Here is a 13980-nt window from a genome sequence, read left to right as displayed (position 1 = left end):
AAGATTCAAGTTGCCTATGAAATCCACTCAGCACTTTTAGCTGTTCCGTCAATATTGTATTTGGAGGAAAAAAACAGTACTTTAGAACAAGCATTTTCTTTGTCTTTTAGTCCTCTCTCAACTGTGAAGTTTAATTCATTGTACCTAAAGCTCAATTGACAGAATGCCTGGGAATATGTATACTTTGCTTGATTTAATTTTCTGATAAGTTGACAATCATGAATTTGCCAAAATGATGTTTTAAGAAACTGCATAGAGGAGAACTCAAAACTTAGGGTCAGTAAAACCTGGATATTCAAGCCTTCACTGCTGCTTTGTAATTCTGAGCAAGTCAGTCAGCCATTTAAACCCGCTTTCCCCTCTGAAAAATGGAGAAGAGTAACAAACTCTAGGGTCACTAGAACATTAAGAAGGGTAATGTGGGAAGTACATGGTGCAATTCCTAGCACATGAAACTGCTCACAAATAGTTGCTATTTATATTATTTATATACTAAGAATCATCATGAATTGGACAATGTTTCATAGTAAGCATAAATTCTGTCAGTGGAATCAAATAATGTGATAGGACAAGTGCTGTGGGCTTAGAAGCACAGCTGTGTGTGCGTGTGATCCCTTTCACCCTAACTAACAAAAGGAATGGAGGGCGGCATTCAACTTGTGCGTAAATGAAATCCTACTGTCAGTGGAAAGGAAGTAAAATGCTATGAGGTGGTCACAAAAGGGTAAGTTCTACTGAGTGAAAAGGCTTTTTTTTTTTTTTTTTTTTTACAAGCCTGCTTGGGATTCTCTCTCTCTCCCTCTCTCTGCCCCTTCCCATGGAGGGCACTCTCTCCCTCAAAATAAATAAATAAATTTAAAAATTAAAAAAAAAAAAAAAGAATTCTATCCTTCAGAATGTAAATATCTCCAAAGGTCAAATTAGTCATTCTCAACTCTCCTAAATACTTTATTAAAAGTTTATTTCTAGCGAAAGCTAATCAAAGATATTTTACTTATGAAGGAAAAGAGAAGGATAAGTATACTAATTCAAAGGAGATTCCTGAGATTCCTAATCTCTAACCCTTTACTTGGTTGCCCAGTGGAGACCACTGGTGGTTTAGTGGTAACTGATTGCCCCACTATTCTCAATCCTTACAAGCATTATAAGATTCCCTATTCATCCAGAACAACTGAGTCCTGGAATAGTCTTTCTCAACACAAGAGAAACAATATGCGAAGTGTTTAAAGTACCCAAGTAAGTAACTGACTTACCAGATTCCAAGGATAACAGCAAGCTCTTCAGCACACAGGTCAGGCATCTGAAACTGTTCACAATCTGCTAACTTAATCTCATTTAGAACAGTGTCATCATTGAGTTCAAGATTCTGGTGCAATACAAAAGAAAATATTTAGACCAAAAATTAAATTTGATTCATTCAATACACTGTATGCAACTGATTACTAAGGAGGGATAACTTACCTTTTTGTTTAAAGATTATACAATGTCTACATATGGTCAATAGGCTTTTTCTTGTGAAACACATATTTAGAGATAATTTACTACGTAGAAACAGAGGACACGCCATCTAAACCTCAGGAATGCACTGATAATATCAGTAATAGGAAACAACAGCTATCATTCATTGAGTCCAGTAGGCAAAAGCCCCTCTACTGATCCACCAGGATTTAAAACCAGATCTTTCCATACTCTGCTCTAAATTCTAATCTAAAACATCCACTCCCAACTCTGTTTCTCAACAGGATCTAGAATAACCAAAACAATCTGAAAAAGAATAAAATCTGAGGACTTAGGGGGCTTTGATAGAGTACCTGATTTCAAGAATTACTACAAAGCCAAGACAGCGTGGTACTGGCATGAAGATAGACATACACATGAAAGGAATCAAATAGAGTCCAGAATTTTAGACCCACATATGGTCAAATGAGTTTTAACAAAGGTGCCTAGGGTGATTCAACACAGGAAAAGTCTTTTCAAAAAAACATGGCGGAACAACTGGATATCCATTTGGAAAGAAATGACCCTTCACTCTTATCCCATACCAACACAAAAATTAAACCCAAATTGACCACAGACCTTAATGCAGAAGCTAATACTGAAAAAACTAGAAGAAATCAGAGGAGAAAAGCTTTGCAGTGCTGGGCTAGGTAAGTAGTCCTTAATTAGAACATACAAAAAAAACCTGAGCCATCAGAGAAAAAACTTACTAAATAGAACTTCATCAAATTAAAAACTTCTGTTTTTTTGAAAACATTGTTAAGAAAATGAAAAGCCAAGCTACAGACTCAGAATATATTCAAAAAACAAATATCTGAAAAGAGACTTGTATGCAGAGAGTATGGAGAACTGTTACAACTCAAAAAGAAGATAAACAACCCAATATAAAAGTAGACAATAGATTTCTACAGGTACTTCATAAAGGAAGGTGGCCAATAAGCACACAAAAAGATCCCTGACAACAGTAGTCAAGAGGAAATACTAATTTAAAACACTGACAATAACAAATGTTGACAAGGATCTAGAGCAATGAGAACTTTCACACACTATTGGTAGAAATTTAAAATGGTGTTCAACAACTGCCCGGCTAGCTCAGTCGGTAGAGCATGAGACTCTTAAAATGGTGCTCAACCAAAGAAAATATTTTGCCAACTTCTTATAAAAAAAAAAACAACGTATATTTACTATAGGAGCTATCAATTCCACTCTAAGTGGTTACCATGAGAAATGAAAACATGCCCACACAAAGACATATATAAATAAATGTTCATAAGCCCAATGATTTGGGCTGTAATCGCCCAAACCAGAAACAACTCAAACGTCTGTCAATAAACAGATAAAAGAAAAACTATACTATATCCATCCAATGGAATTCTAGTCAGCAATAAAAAGGAACTACTGCCACAGGTCGCCATATAGGTAAATCTCAAAAACATGCTCAACAGAAGAGGCCAGATACAAAAAAGTTCATGTAAAATTCTAGAAAAGGCAAACTATCAGGGTGTCTGGGTGGCTCAGCTGGTTAAGTGTCCGACTCTGGCTCAGGTCATGATCTCATGGTTTGTGGATTCGAGCACTGCATCAGGCTCTGTGCTGACAGCTCAGAGCTTGAAGCCTGCTTCAGATTCTGTCTCCCTGTCTTTCTGTCCCTCCCCAGCTCATGCTCTGTCTCAAAAATAAACACTTAAAAATTTTTTATTAAAAAAAAAAGAAAAAGCAATCTATCTCTAGTCACAGTAAACAGATCTATGACTGTTTAGGGCCACAGAGGTGGGGGATTAACTGCAAAGGGGCATGATGGAACTTTCTAGGGTAATGAAACATACAGTGACTATAATGGTTAGATATATGTATTTGTGAAATGCCATCAAACTGAATGGGTTTAATCTCATCAATTAAAATGGATCAACTTTTGGATAGAAGTTCTATTTCAAAAAAATTGATTTAAAAAAATGAATTGTCAAAAAAAAGTAAAACCACAACGAGATCTCTCTATACACACACACACAATACACTAGAATACCAAAATTCAGAAGACTGACAATACCAAGCATTTGCAACTGGCACTCTCATACACTGATGTTTGGATTATAAAACAGTACAACCATTTTGGAAAAACAGTTTGGCAGTTTCTCATCAAGTTAAGAACACACCACACAATCCAACCATTCCAATCCTAGGTATTTACCAAAGAGAATTAAAAACATATGTTCACACAAAGACTTACACATAAATGTTTCAAGCAGCTTTATTCATAAGAGCCAAAAATTAGAAACAGTTCAACTGTCTACCAACAGGTAAATGGATAATCACATTGTCCTCTGATGGACCTAAGTTTGCATCCATGCATTAAGAAGATATGGTACAGGGTACCTGGGTGGCTCAGTGGGTTAAGCATGTGACTCTGGCTCAGGTCATGATCTCATGGTTTGTGAGTTCAAATCCCACGTCAGGCTCTCTGCAGTCAGCACAGGGCCCACTCCAGATCCTCTGTCTCCCTCTCTCTCTGCCCTTCTCCCACTCTCTCAAAAATAAAAAATAAACATTAAAAGAAAAGAAGAAGATATGGTACATAATGGAATATTATTCAGCCATAAAAAAACAACAAGGAAATCCTGCCAATGGTGACAATTTGGATGGACTTTGAAGGTCTTATGCTAACTTAAGAGAAAGATACATACTGTATGATCTCACTTATACGTAGAATCTAAAAATAAATAAATAAATAAACAAAACTCATAGAGAAAGAGATCAGATCTGTAGTTACCAGGGCAAAGAGTGGGGGGAAGGGGAATTGGAGGAAGACAGTCAAAAGCTACAGACCTCCAGTTACAAAACGAATAAGTACTAAGAATGTGATGTATGACCTGATGTGATGTATGCTGTGTGACAGGAAAGCTGTTAAGAAGAAATCCTAAGAAGAAATTTTTTTCCCTTTTTTCTGTTTTTTCTTTTCTTTTCAACTATATGAGAAGATAGATGTTAGCTGAACCTACTGTGGTAATCATTTCATTTCACAATTTATGCAAACCCAACCATTATGCTGAACACCTTAAACTTATCCAGTGACATGCCAATTATTTCTCAATAAAACTGGGGAAAAAAGAGAATTGCTACAACTTAAAAAAACATTATGCTAGGGGAAAGAAACCAGACACAAAAGAGTCATACTGTATGATTCCATTTATTTGAAATTCTAGGAAAAGCAGCTCTAATCTGTGACAGAAAGCAGACCAGTGGGAGGGAAAGTGACTGACTGCAGAGAAGTATTAGCGACTTTTTGGTGTAATGGAAATGACTGTATTTTTATTATGGTGGTGGCTCTATGGGGTCTATTTTTCAAAATGCAAAATGTACATTTAAAATAAAATAGGCACACTTTAAGTTTTTCTTTTCTAATTCAATAAAAGCACCTAAAACTAGGAGCTGAACAGACCAGAAAGCTGGACTGTCTATGGCTAAGAGGTCAACTTCTTAACTCGTAACCTTTTCCCTAGTAAGCAGTAAGTCTGCCCAAAACACAGCCCAGAGGAACACCTTTCCTTGTCTAGCCTCAAAATCACCCTAACGGTGGGTCTGTCTCTACCTACAGGGTTTCAAGAAAAGAGTACGGCAACACCAACAACTGCTGATGGGAGGAACACAGACACTTAGGCGACTGCTCAGAATCAGTTGAAAAAGTGGCTCTTCCTCCCGGAATGGGCACCCTTCAAAGGCAGGGCTGGCGGGTGCACAGCACACCCTGGTGGCCATCATTTTTAAGACAGGCCTTTCAGAATTCAAAAAATAGAACTACATACATAATTTTAAATTTTCTAGCAGCCACACTTAAAAAAAGTAAAAAAGTAAAAAAAAAAAAAAAAGCATATGATTTAACCTAATACATCAAAAATACTATTCCTGTAATTTGTGTCAAGAGAAAATTATTGGACATCATACATTCTTTTTTTCATACAGTCTATGAAATCTGATGTGTCTTTTACACTTCAGCATATCTCAGTTTGAACCAACCAACTTTCCAGTGATTAATAATCACATGTGGCTGATGGCTACCATATTGGTCTATGTAGCACTACAGTATCCCAAAAGTCTCATCTTATTACATCACTATAGGGTTATATTAATCTACTTAATTAACACACAATGTTTTGTTTTGTTTTCTGTTTTTTTCTTAAAATTTTATTTTTAAGTAATCTCCACACCCAACACAAGGCTTAAACTCACAACCTTGAGATCAACAGTCACATGCTCTACTGACTGAGCCAGACAGGTGCTCCTAATGTTTTTAACACACCCATACAGTACCTTTATAAATCTAATCTGATCCTTTAACAAAGCGTGATGTGGAAAAAACAAATGAGGAAACTAAGTATTTTGTAACTGTACCAGATTCTCATCCCAGGCTAGACAATAAGGAAGGGACAGGGACCCAAGTCTCCTCCACCATCCCAGGACTCCTTCCCCTCCACCACAGAAGACCTGAGATATGTCAGAGTTGGCCACACGGCATTATTTATTTGTCAGACACAAACAAGTAATCAGTTTTGATCTTCATTCAAAATTCTCTATGTTCCTATTTAGCTCTTCTAAAATTAAAATGGGTTGGCTGTTGGGGTACCTGGGTGGCTCAGTCGGCTGAACATCCAACTCTTGATTTCGGCTCAGGTCATGATCCCAGAGAGTTGGGATCAAGCTCCACATTTGGCTCTGTACTGACAGCACAGAGCCTGCTTGGGATTCTCTCTCTCATGCTTTCTCTCTGCTCCTCCCCCACTCATTCTCATTCTCTCTCTCTCTCAAAGAAAAAAAATGTTTTAATCGGTCGGCTGCCATACGTACTTACTTAACCATTCTGCAAGTCCCAAATTTAGAGTATTGTTCCGCCCCAGTACCATTTGTACCTCATAACATTCTACCTAACCAAGAAATTAGCACATAATTTATCTCCAATATGTGAGACATACCATACATAGCCTTTAATATATATTTCTCATTAGTGATGCTAATCATGTATGCATTTTTGTTTTTTGTGAATACACAATTGAACAACTAAGAACAGGGAGCGTGTCTTTAATCTGCACATTGGGGATGCTCCTAACTGTTGGTGATCTCCAATGGCTTGAATCTATATAATTCCCCAGTAACAACAGATTAAGACTCTAGAAAGGCCCACAGGGAAATATGCTCCTCACTGACAATAAAATTGCTGTTTCCTCAATTCTGAGATACACATTTTCACACTGTAACATTTCCAATCAAGATATACTTTGCAATGACTAAAACTGATGTAATAACGTTCCTTTTTTCCCAAAGAGTGGTTATCAAAAAGATAGTGTATTTTATAATCTAATAGTGTCCTTCACATAAGGAAATAGGATATGTAATTAAACAAGCAATTCTATCTTCTGTCCTTAAGTATAAAGCTGTTCCTATGTAATCAATACATACATCACATAATTTGTACCTTACTCCTTTAAGTAGTAATTAATGAAAACCATAAGGTTATCTGAATGTATTTTACTTCAAATATTAAAGATTCAGTAAATTCTATATTAAATTGTGCATCATTTTTTTGCATTCCTAATAACAGTCATGATATCCTTATCCTGTTTATCATCACAAGAGACAATTTTTTTTTTTTTTTTATGTTGAGAGGGAGAGAGAGAACAGGGGAAGGGCAGAGAGAGAAGGAGAGAAAGAGAATATCGCTGTCAGCACAGAGCCCAATGTGGGGCTCAAACTCTCGAACCATGAGATCATGACCTGAGCCGAAATCAAGAGTCAGACGGTTAACCAAGTGAGCCAACCATGCGCCCCCAGAAGACAATTGTGAATAAGAGAACTCCACATTAAAAAAAATAAATGAAATAAAATAAACAACAATGGATTACTGAATTAAACCCATGGACTGCAGAATTAAATCTCTTTTCATTGATGCTATGCTGTGGCTTAAAGATCAGGATTATGGCAGTTAATCTAAGATTTAGAGAAGGATTTGGTTTACATCAAAAGGTTTAAAAAAAAAAAAAGAAAAAAAGAAAAAGAAAGGCTTAAAGGGGAGACTCCAGACATGCAAGGAGGCCAAGGACTGAAGCAGGTAACAGCACAGTGTTTCCGGACCAGCATCAACACAGCAGTACAAGCCCTCCTTCACTATGGCTCAACCTATGTGGGGAAGTATAGGCAGCACCCTGTGTAATCTTATCCCTGAGTTTCTACATCTTTTCCTTACCTCCCTCCTTCTCCTCTTAGAATCAATAGCTGTTCTTCCCTGGATATCTTGAATGCAAACAAGACAGTGCTCGGAGTAAGTCCAGGAGGTATACAATATGTCATCAAAGGTTTTCCTTAGGATTCCTGACTGCTGCCACTCTCCCTTCCCATCCCTAGCCCCTACTCTTGGCACTATTTTCAGTACAGAATAGAATTTTGGTGTTCAAAGTACCCAAGATAAATGTGCTTGTAGGCTCTAAAATGAAGAGCAGGGCTTCAAAGACAGTAACATCAAGCAAAGGACTACCAAAAATGTTGGCTTGGGATTTCTGCAATAAAAAAATATAAATGCTAATGATTTCTGTGGAAGGAGATGGAAAGGCATCTAAACAGGTAAAGTGACCAAGAGCCATAAATTTATTTATTTGGGGAGGGGGGGTAAATTTCTTTATTATCTGAAAACAAGAGTAGTTACTATTTAAATTTTCCTTTTGTGTTAGGTGTCAGACTGCATGAGACCATCAGCTGTCACTGTCGATCACCATAACAACCCCCCCACCACCACCTTTTGCTTTTAGCTCTCTTCACTTCCCAGGGATTCCTTGTGTCCCAATCAAGCTTTGTCACAGCTCTTGGATCTTAACCCAAGGCATTTTGTACCTTCTTAGCTTTGCAAGATTGACCACTAAGTTCTCCAACTTATTATCCCGCTAAGAGCCATAAAATTAAGCTACAAGAAAAGAGAATGCATGGGGTCCCTAGCTGGCTCAGTCAGTAGAGCAGGCGACTCTTGATCTCAGGGTTATAGATTAGAGCCCCTGTTGCGTGTAGAGATTACTTAAAAATAAAATCTTTAAACAAAACAAAAAAAAAAAAAAAAAAAAAAAAGAAGAGAATGCATTAGCCAGGTCAAGAAAAACATACTAAGGCAGCAACCAGCCCAATAATGACAGAGTAACAAAGGATCAGAACACTGGTAAAAAGGTATTCTTATCATCTGTTTATATATTTTAAAGAGGAAGTATAAGAAATTTCATGTCTCTTAATATTTAAAAATATCCAGGGGCGCCTGGGTGGCTCAGTCAGTTGGGCATCTGACTTCGGCTCAGGTCATGATCTTGCGGTCCATGAGTTCAAGCCCCGCATCAGGCTCTGTGCTAACAGCTCAGAGCCTGCAGCCTGTTTCAAATTCTGTGTCTCCCTCTCTCTCTGACCCTCCCCCGTTCATGCTGTCTCTCCCTGTCTCAAAAATAAATAAATGTTGGGGCGCCTGGGTGGCGCAGTCGGTTAAGCGTCCGACTTCAGCCAGGTCACGATCTCGCGGTCTGAGTTCGAGCCCCGCGTCGGGCTCTGGGCTGATGGCTCAGAGCCTGGAGCCTGTTTCCGATTCTGTGTCTCCCTCTCTCTCTGCCCCTCCCCCATTCATGCTCTGTCTCTCTCTGTCCCAAAAATAAATAAAAACGTTGAAAAAATAAATAAATAAATAAATAAATAAAAAATAAAGCCTTTGCGCTTTAAAAATAAATAAATAAATAAATAAATAAATAAATAAATAAATAAATGTTTAAAAAATTTAAAAAAAAAATATCCACAGAAGGTGAAAGTTAAGACAACAAACATGGTAGCAGCTAGAAAAATTAGACTCTACTCAGTTTGTCCTTCGAATTATTTCAAGAAGGGCAATACAAACTAACTGCATTGCTAATTCCTATTACTGAGGTCTAAGAAAAAAAAAACATTTTATCTCTACTTAAGGGTAAAAAAGGCCTAGCCATAGGTTTGTTTTTAAAACCCCAGCCACCCTGAAACAGCTCGAAAAGGGACAAAATGAAGCCTCTTCCCAACCCATTCAGTGTTTCTACAAAACTCACCTACTGACACTGTCAGATTTGGATGTTAATTCAATTAACTTTCGATCCGACTCACCCTGGTTAAATGTTCCTGAGGAGTGGGTGCGGGACTGAACTCACAGTGTGAAAAGACATCCCCTTTCCTTCTCACATCTAGAATAAGTTGTGCCACGTAATTTTCCTGGAACCGTGTTCTCTTCCCCAAAGCACCTGAAAAAAGCATATTAAGTTGTATCTACTGATTTGTCAATTAGATCTACTGTACAATCATGAAAAGTAGTATTTTCAGAGTGCTTTAAAGTTTGTAAGGTATTTTCTCCATTTCACATTTTAAAAAATCCTGAGGCCCAGTGATGATTTTAAAACTACTTATAAAATTATAAAGCCAGGGGTGGGAGATAAAAATTAATAATAATACTAAAAATTAAAATAGAATTATAAAGCCAATAAGCTATGTGGCCAGAACTCAAATCCAAGATTTACACCACTGGATTACACATACCTACTTTTGCACCAAACTACCTCCTTCCTCAAAAAAGTGTCATGGGGGCAACTGGGTGGCTCGGTCAGTTAATCATCCGAGTCTTAATTTTGGCTCAGGTCATGATCTCACAGTTCATGAGCCAGAGAGCCTCACTTCGGGCTCTGGGCTGGCAGCGCAGAACCTGCTTGGGATTCTCCCTCTCCCTCTGCTCCTCCCCCACTCTTTCCAGCTCTCAAAATAAATAAATAAACATTTAAAGAAAAAAAGTGTCATTGGTAGAAGGATTATCAGCATCTTCATATAACAAATGAAAAAACAGAGGTTCTGAGGTGCAGCCGCTTGCTTAAGATCACAGGGATTATCAGTATCAGAGCCAGAGCTTAAAGCCAGGGTCTCCAGGTTCTAAATCCCACAGTCTATCTTTCCATGATTCTATCTGGCTTCATTTAACACCAACATTTTTTCCATTTTGTATCTGAAATACCTTGCTACAAGAATAGCTTTAATAGAAGCAACAGTCCTATTATCCATTCTCTGGCAAGCTTCAGATTATAAAGACCCTTGACCGTAATGACCCGTCTAAGAAGTCTAGGTTTTATCCTGCAATGAATCTGGCCCTTTACACATGTTACACAAAAATAGCTACTGAGACAGCCTAACACAGCTCACTTTTTTATAGAAAGGCTACAGTTAAATGGAAAAAAATAATAATCTGATTCCCATTTTATATTTGTGAGTACCACATTTGTTTTTTTTTAAGTTCTTCACTCTTAACTTGGAAAAAATATGAGGAACTAGCTAGTAAATATACCAGCAGTTATAGGTGACTATACAGAATACCGTGCCATTAGTTTTTAAATAGCCCGAGAAAAGCCCCCTAGGGCTGAAACATTTAAAAACATAATCTCTGAAACTAACCTCACAAGTTATATTATGTATAACTATATTCTCAAATACAGACAAGACTCCAACTTACATATGGCCATCGTTCCAAAAGTTATAAGCTAGATATTTAATAATTTTCCCCATACAAACAATGTAATAAAAGATGGCTAAGATCCCAGACCAGGCCACAGTCATATTTAACTCCTAATGTATTTGAAAGATTTTATTGACAAGACCAGCTCAATAAGAAACATAGAAAAAAAATTTTTAACGTTTATTCATTTTTGAGAAAGAGAGACAGAGCGCAAGTGGGGGTGGGGCAGAGACAGAGAGAGACACAGAATCCGAAGCAGGCTCCAGGCTTCGAGCTGTCAGCACAGAGCTCGACGTAGGGCTTGAACCCACGAACCGTGAGATCATGACCTGAGCCGAAGTCAGACGCTTAACCAATCGAGCCACCCACGCACCCCTAGAATTTTTTTTTTAATGTTTATTTTTGAAAGAGAGAGAGAGAGAGAGAGAGAGAGAGAGAGAGAGAGAGAGACAGAGCATGAGCAGGGGAGGGGCGGAGAGAGAAGGAGACACAGAAACTGAAGCAGGCTCCAGGCTCTGAGCTGTCAGCACAGAACCCGACAGGGGGCTTGAACTCATGAACCGTGAGATCACAACCTGAGCCAAAGTCAGATGCGTAACATACTGAGCCACCCAGGCACCCCAAGAGAAAAAGAATTTAGGGGGCTAGAATGGGCCTTAGGGATAACTCAGACCAAGCCCAAGAATGACAAATAAGTTCAATCACTTCAACCTTCACACACCCATTGTCACAGCCTGGACTGCTCAGCCCCTGAGCAGTTTAACAGGTATAACACATGTGCTCAACTGACCATGTCTGACTTTCATTAATGTCATCAGTACCGAATGCCAAGAATACTGTGAAAACCCAGGGATAGAGCAAGACATAAAAAGCAACTAATGTTTCTTATTTGATACTCAGAAGAAACACAGAGGTTTTTGAAGAAATTCTGTAACTTACTTGTTCATTCAACAAACATCTGAGTGCCAACTATATACCCGTGTTCTAAGGTATTCAAAAAAATAAAAGTCAAAAATTTCTGTTCTTAAGGAAAACAAGAAAACCAGGATGGAAGGTGGGTATTTACAAAACAAGGGCGATGGAAAGAGGCCACACCAAACTTGGGAATTAGGACGAACTTTAGGAAACGCACATTCACAAACAAATGGTCAAAAAGTTCATTTGTAGGGGCACCTGGATGGCTCAGTGGTAGAGCACACACCTCTTAATCTTAGGGTCTAGAGTTCAAGTCCCACACTAGGCAGAGAGCTTACTTTTTAAAAACAAGTTCATTTGTATACTACCTGGCTGCTATACATTACTAACATGTATCTAACCAGACTAGAAAATAGAGGAAATCTCCAGGAATAAAGACAAGATTTCATTCCTAATTTGTTCTAAAACTATGAACTTTGAAAACATTTTTTAACGTTTATTTATTTTATTTTTTTTACTTTTTTTATTTTTTTTATTTTTTTTGAGAGAGAGAGACAGAGTGCGAGCAGGGGAGGGGCAGAGACGGAGACTTAGAACAGGAAGAAGGCTCCAGGCTCTGAGCTGTCAGCACAGAGCCCCACACAGGGCTTGAACTCATGGACCATGAGATCATGATGTGAGCTGAAGTCAGACCTTAACCGACTAAAGCCACCCAGGCACCCCTAAAACTGAAATTTTTTATTTTTAATGTTTATTTATTTTTGAGAGACAGAGAGAGAGACAGAGTGCAAGCAGGGGAGGGAAAGACAGAGAGGGAGACACAGAATCTGAAACAGGCTCCGCACTCTGAGTTGTGAGCACAGAGCACTGACGTGGGGCTTGAACCCACAAACCGTGAGATCATGACCTGAGCCAAAGTCAAATGCTCAACCAACTGAGCCACCCAAGTGCCCCTAAAACTATGAATTGTTACAATAAAATCTTGGGGCACCTGAGTGGTTCAGTTGTTTAAGCATCCAACTCTTGGTCTCAGCTCAGATCATGATCTCAGGGTCATGAAGTCCCACATCAGACTCTGCTCTGAACGTGCAGCCTCCTCAAGATTCTGTCTTTCTCTCTCTCCTTCACTCTGCCCCTCTCACACTCGCACTCTGTCTCTCTCTAAAATTAAAAGAGAAATAATGAAATAAAATAAAATCTTTAAAATCTACTTTTATAAAGCAAAGAACAGAACATAAAAAATCAAATACAACCAAACAAGACAGCCAAATTGCCAATGTAATAGTTTCATCACGAAAATAAATTAATAACCCACAAAAAGGAACAAGTCTTACCTGTCAAATCAATTTGTAATTTGCTGATGTCTTTAGCAATGTGGAACTGATCCTTTGCTTTTGCATATTCATAATAATATAAAAATATATATGCACATTCCAGATGGAACTGAATAGCCAAATACAGACCGGAATCATCTACAAACAGATTTTCTTGTTTCGTCACTGAAAGACATGAGATGAAACATTAAAAACTATGATGAGTTGGCAGGCAGGGGCAGGGGGAATTGGGGAGGTTGGCATCTGAGGGAGTGTAGTAAGTGTCTTAGGGCAGGGATGCCCTGGAGTCCCTGATTTAGCCGCTCATGAGCTCGTGATATTTTCCTTATATGATCAGGCTCCATTGCTGGTGATGCCACTAGCCTGGAGCCTGAAAAGATTATGAAAATGTGTCTGGCGAAGTGGGGCTGGGGACCGGGGACTGGGAGAATACGGGCAGCATGTAGGCTGGAGATGACGGAGCTTTAGGAAGGCCTCTGCCGCTGTAAGTGTGAGCCCTGGTCAATGATGACGTGACCACCGCACAATCTGAGTTCTAGGAACCAGGTGATGGAGTGTGTGCTGAGAGCTGACTGAGACCGGGGCGAACAGGACACCAGGCTGGCGGAGGCGCAGCCACAGGGCTCTGGGGTGGGCCAGCTTCCTATGCCTGGGAAGCTGTCGTGGGTTGCCTTGAGGTTTTCTGTGAACCCTCAGGGACTCCTCCCC

General features: G+C 38.8%; 1 protein-coding gene and 2 non-coding genes across 3 annotated transcripts in view; 2 read left to right on the top strand and 1 right to left on the bottom strand.

Annotated features, from left to right (window-relative positions):
• The window catches only part of TTC27 (tetratricopeptide repeat domain 27), a 176772-nt gene that overhangs the window by 136607 nt on the left and 26185 nt on the right, over positions 1 to 13980 (bottom strand). The window contains exons 6-8 of the mRNA XM_040496473.1: positions 13273 to 13437; positions 9637 to 9770; positions 1254 to 1366 (exon numbers count right to left, since the gene is read on the bottom strand). Coding sequence (XP_040352407.1) covers positions 1254 to 1366; positions 9637 to 9770; positions 13273 to 13437 — 412 coding nt within the window. The remainder of the gene's footprint in view (positions 1 to 1253; positions 1367 to 9636; positions 9771 to 13272; positions 13438 to 13980) is intronic.
• On the top strand, positions 13552 to 13691 carry LOC121044649 (small Cajal body-specific RNA 17). Its single transcript, XR_005797412.1, has one exon.
• LOC121044642 (small Cajal body-specific RNA 18) lies at positions 13771 to 13853 on the top strand. The gene has a single exon (XR_005797404.1).

This window comes from Herpailurus yagouaroundi, unplaced genomic scaffold (assembly GCF_014898765.1).
Source record: "Herpailurus yagouaroundi ecotype Mexico unplaced genomic scaffold, PumYag 188, whole genome shotgun sequence".
NCBI classification, from domain to species: Eukaryota; Metazoa; Chordata; class Mammalia; order Carnivora; family Felidae; genus Herpailurus; species Herpailurus yagouaroundi.
The sequence above is the reverse complement of the archived record's forward strand: the minus strand, read 5'-3'. Positions and strand labels throughout refer to the sequence as shown.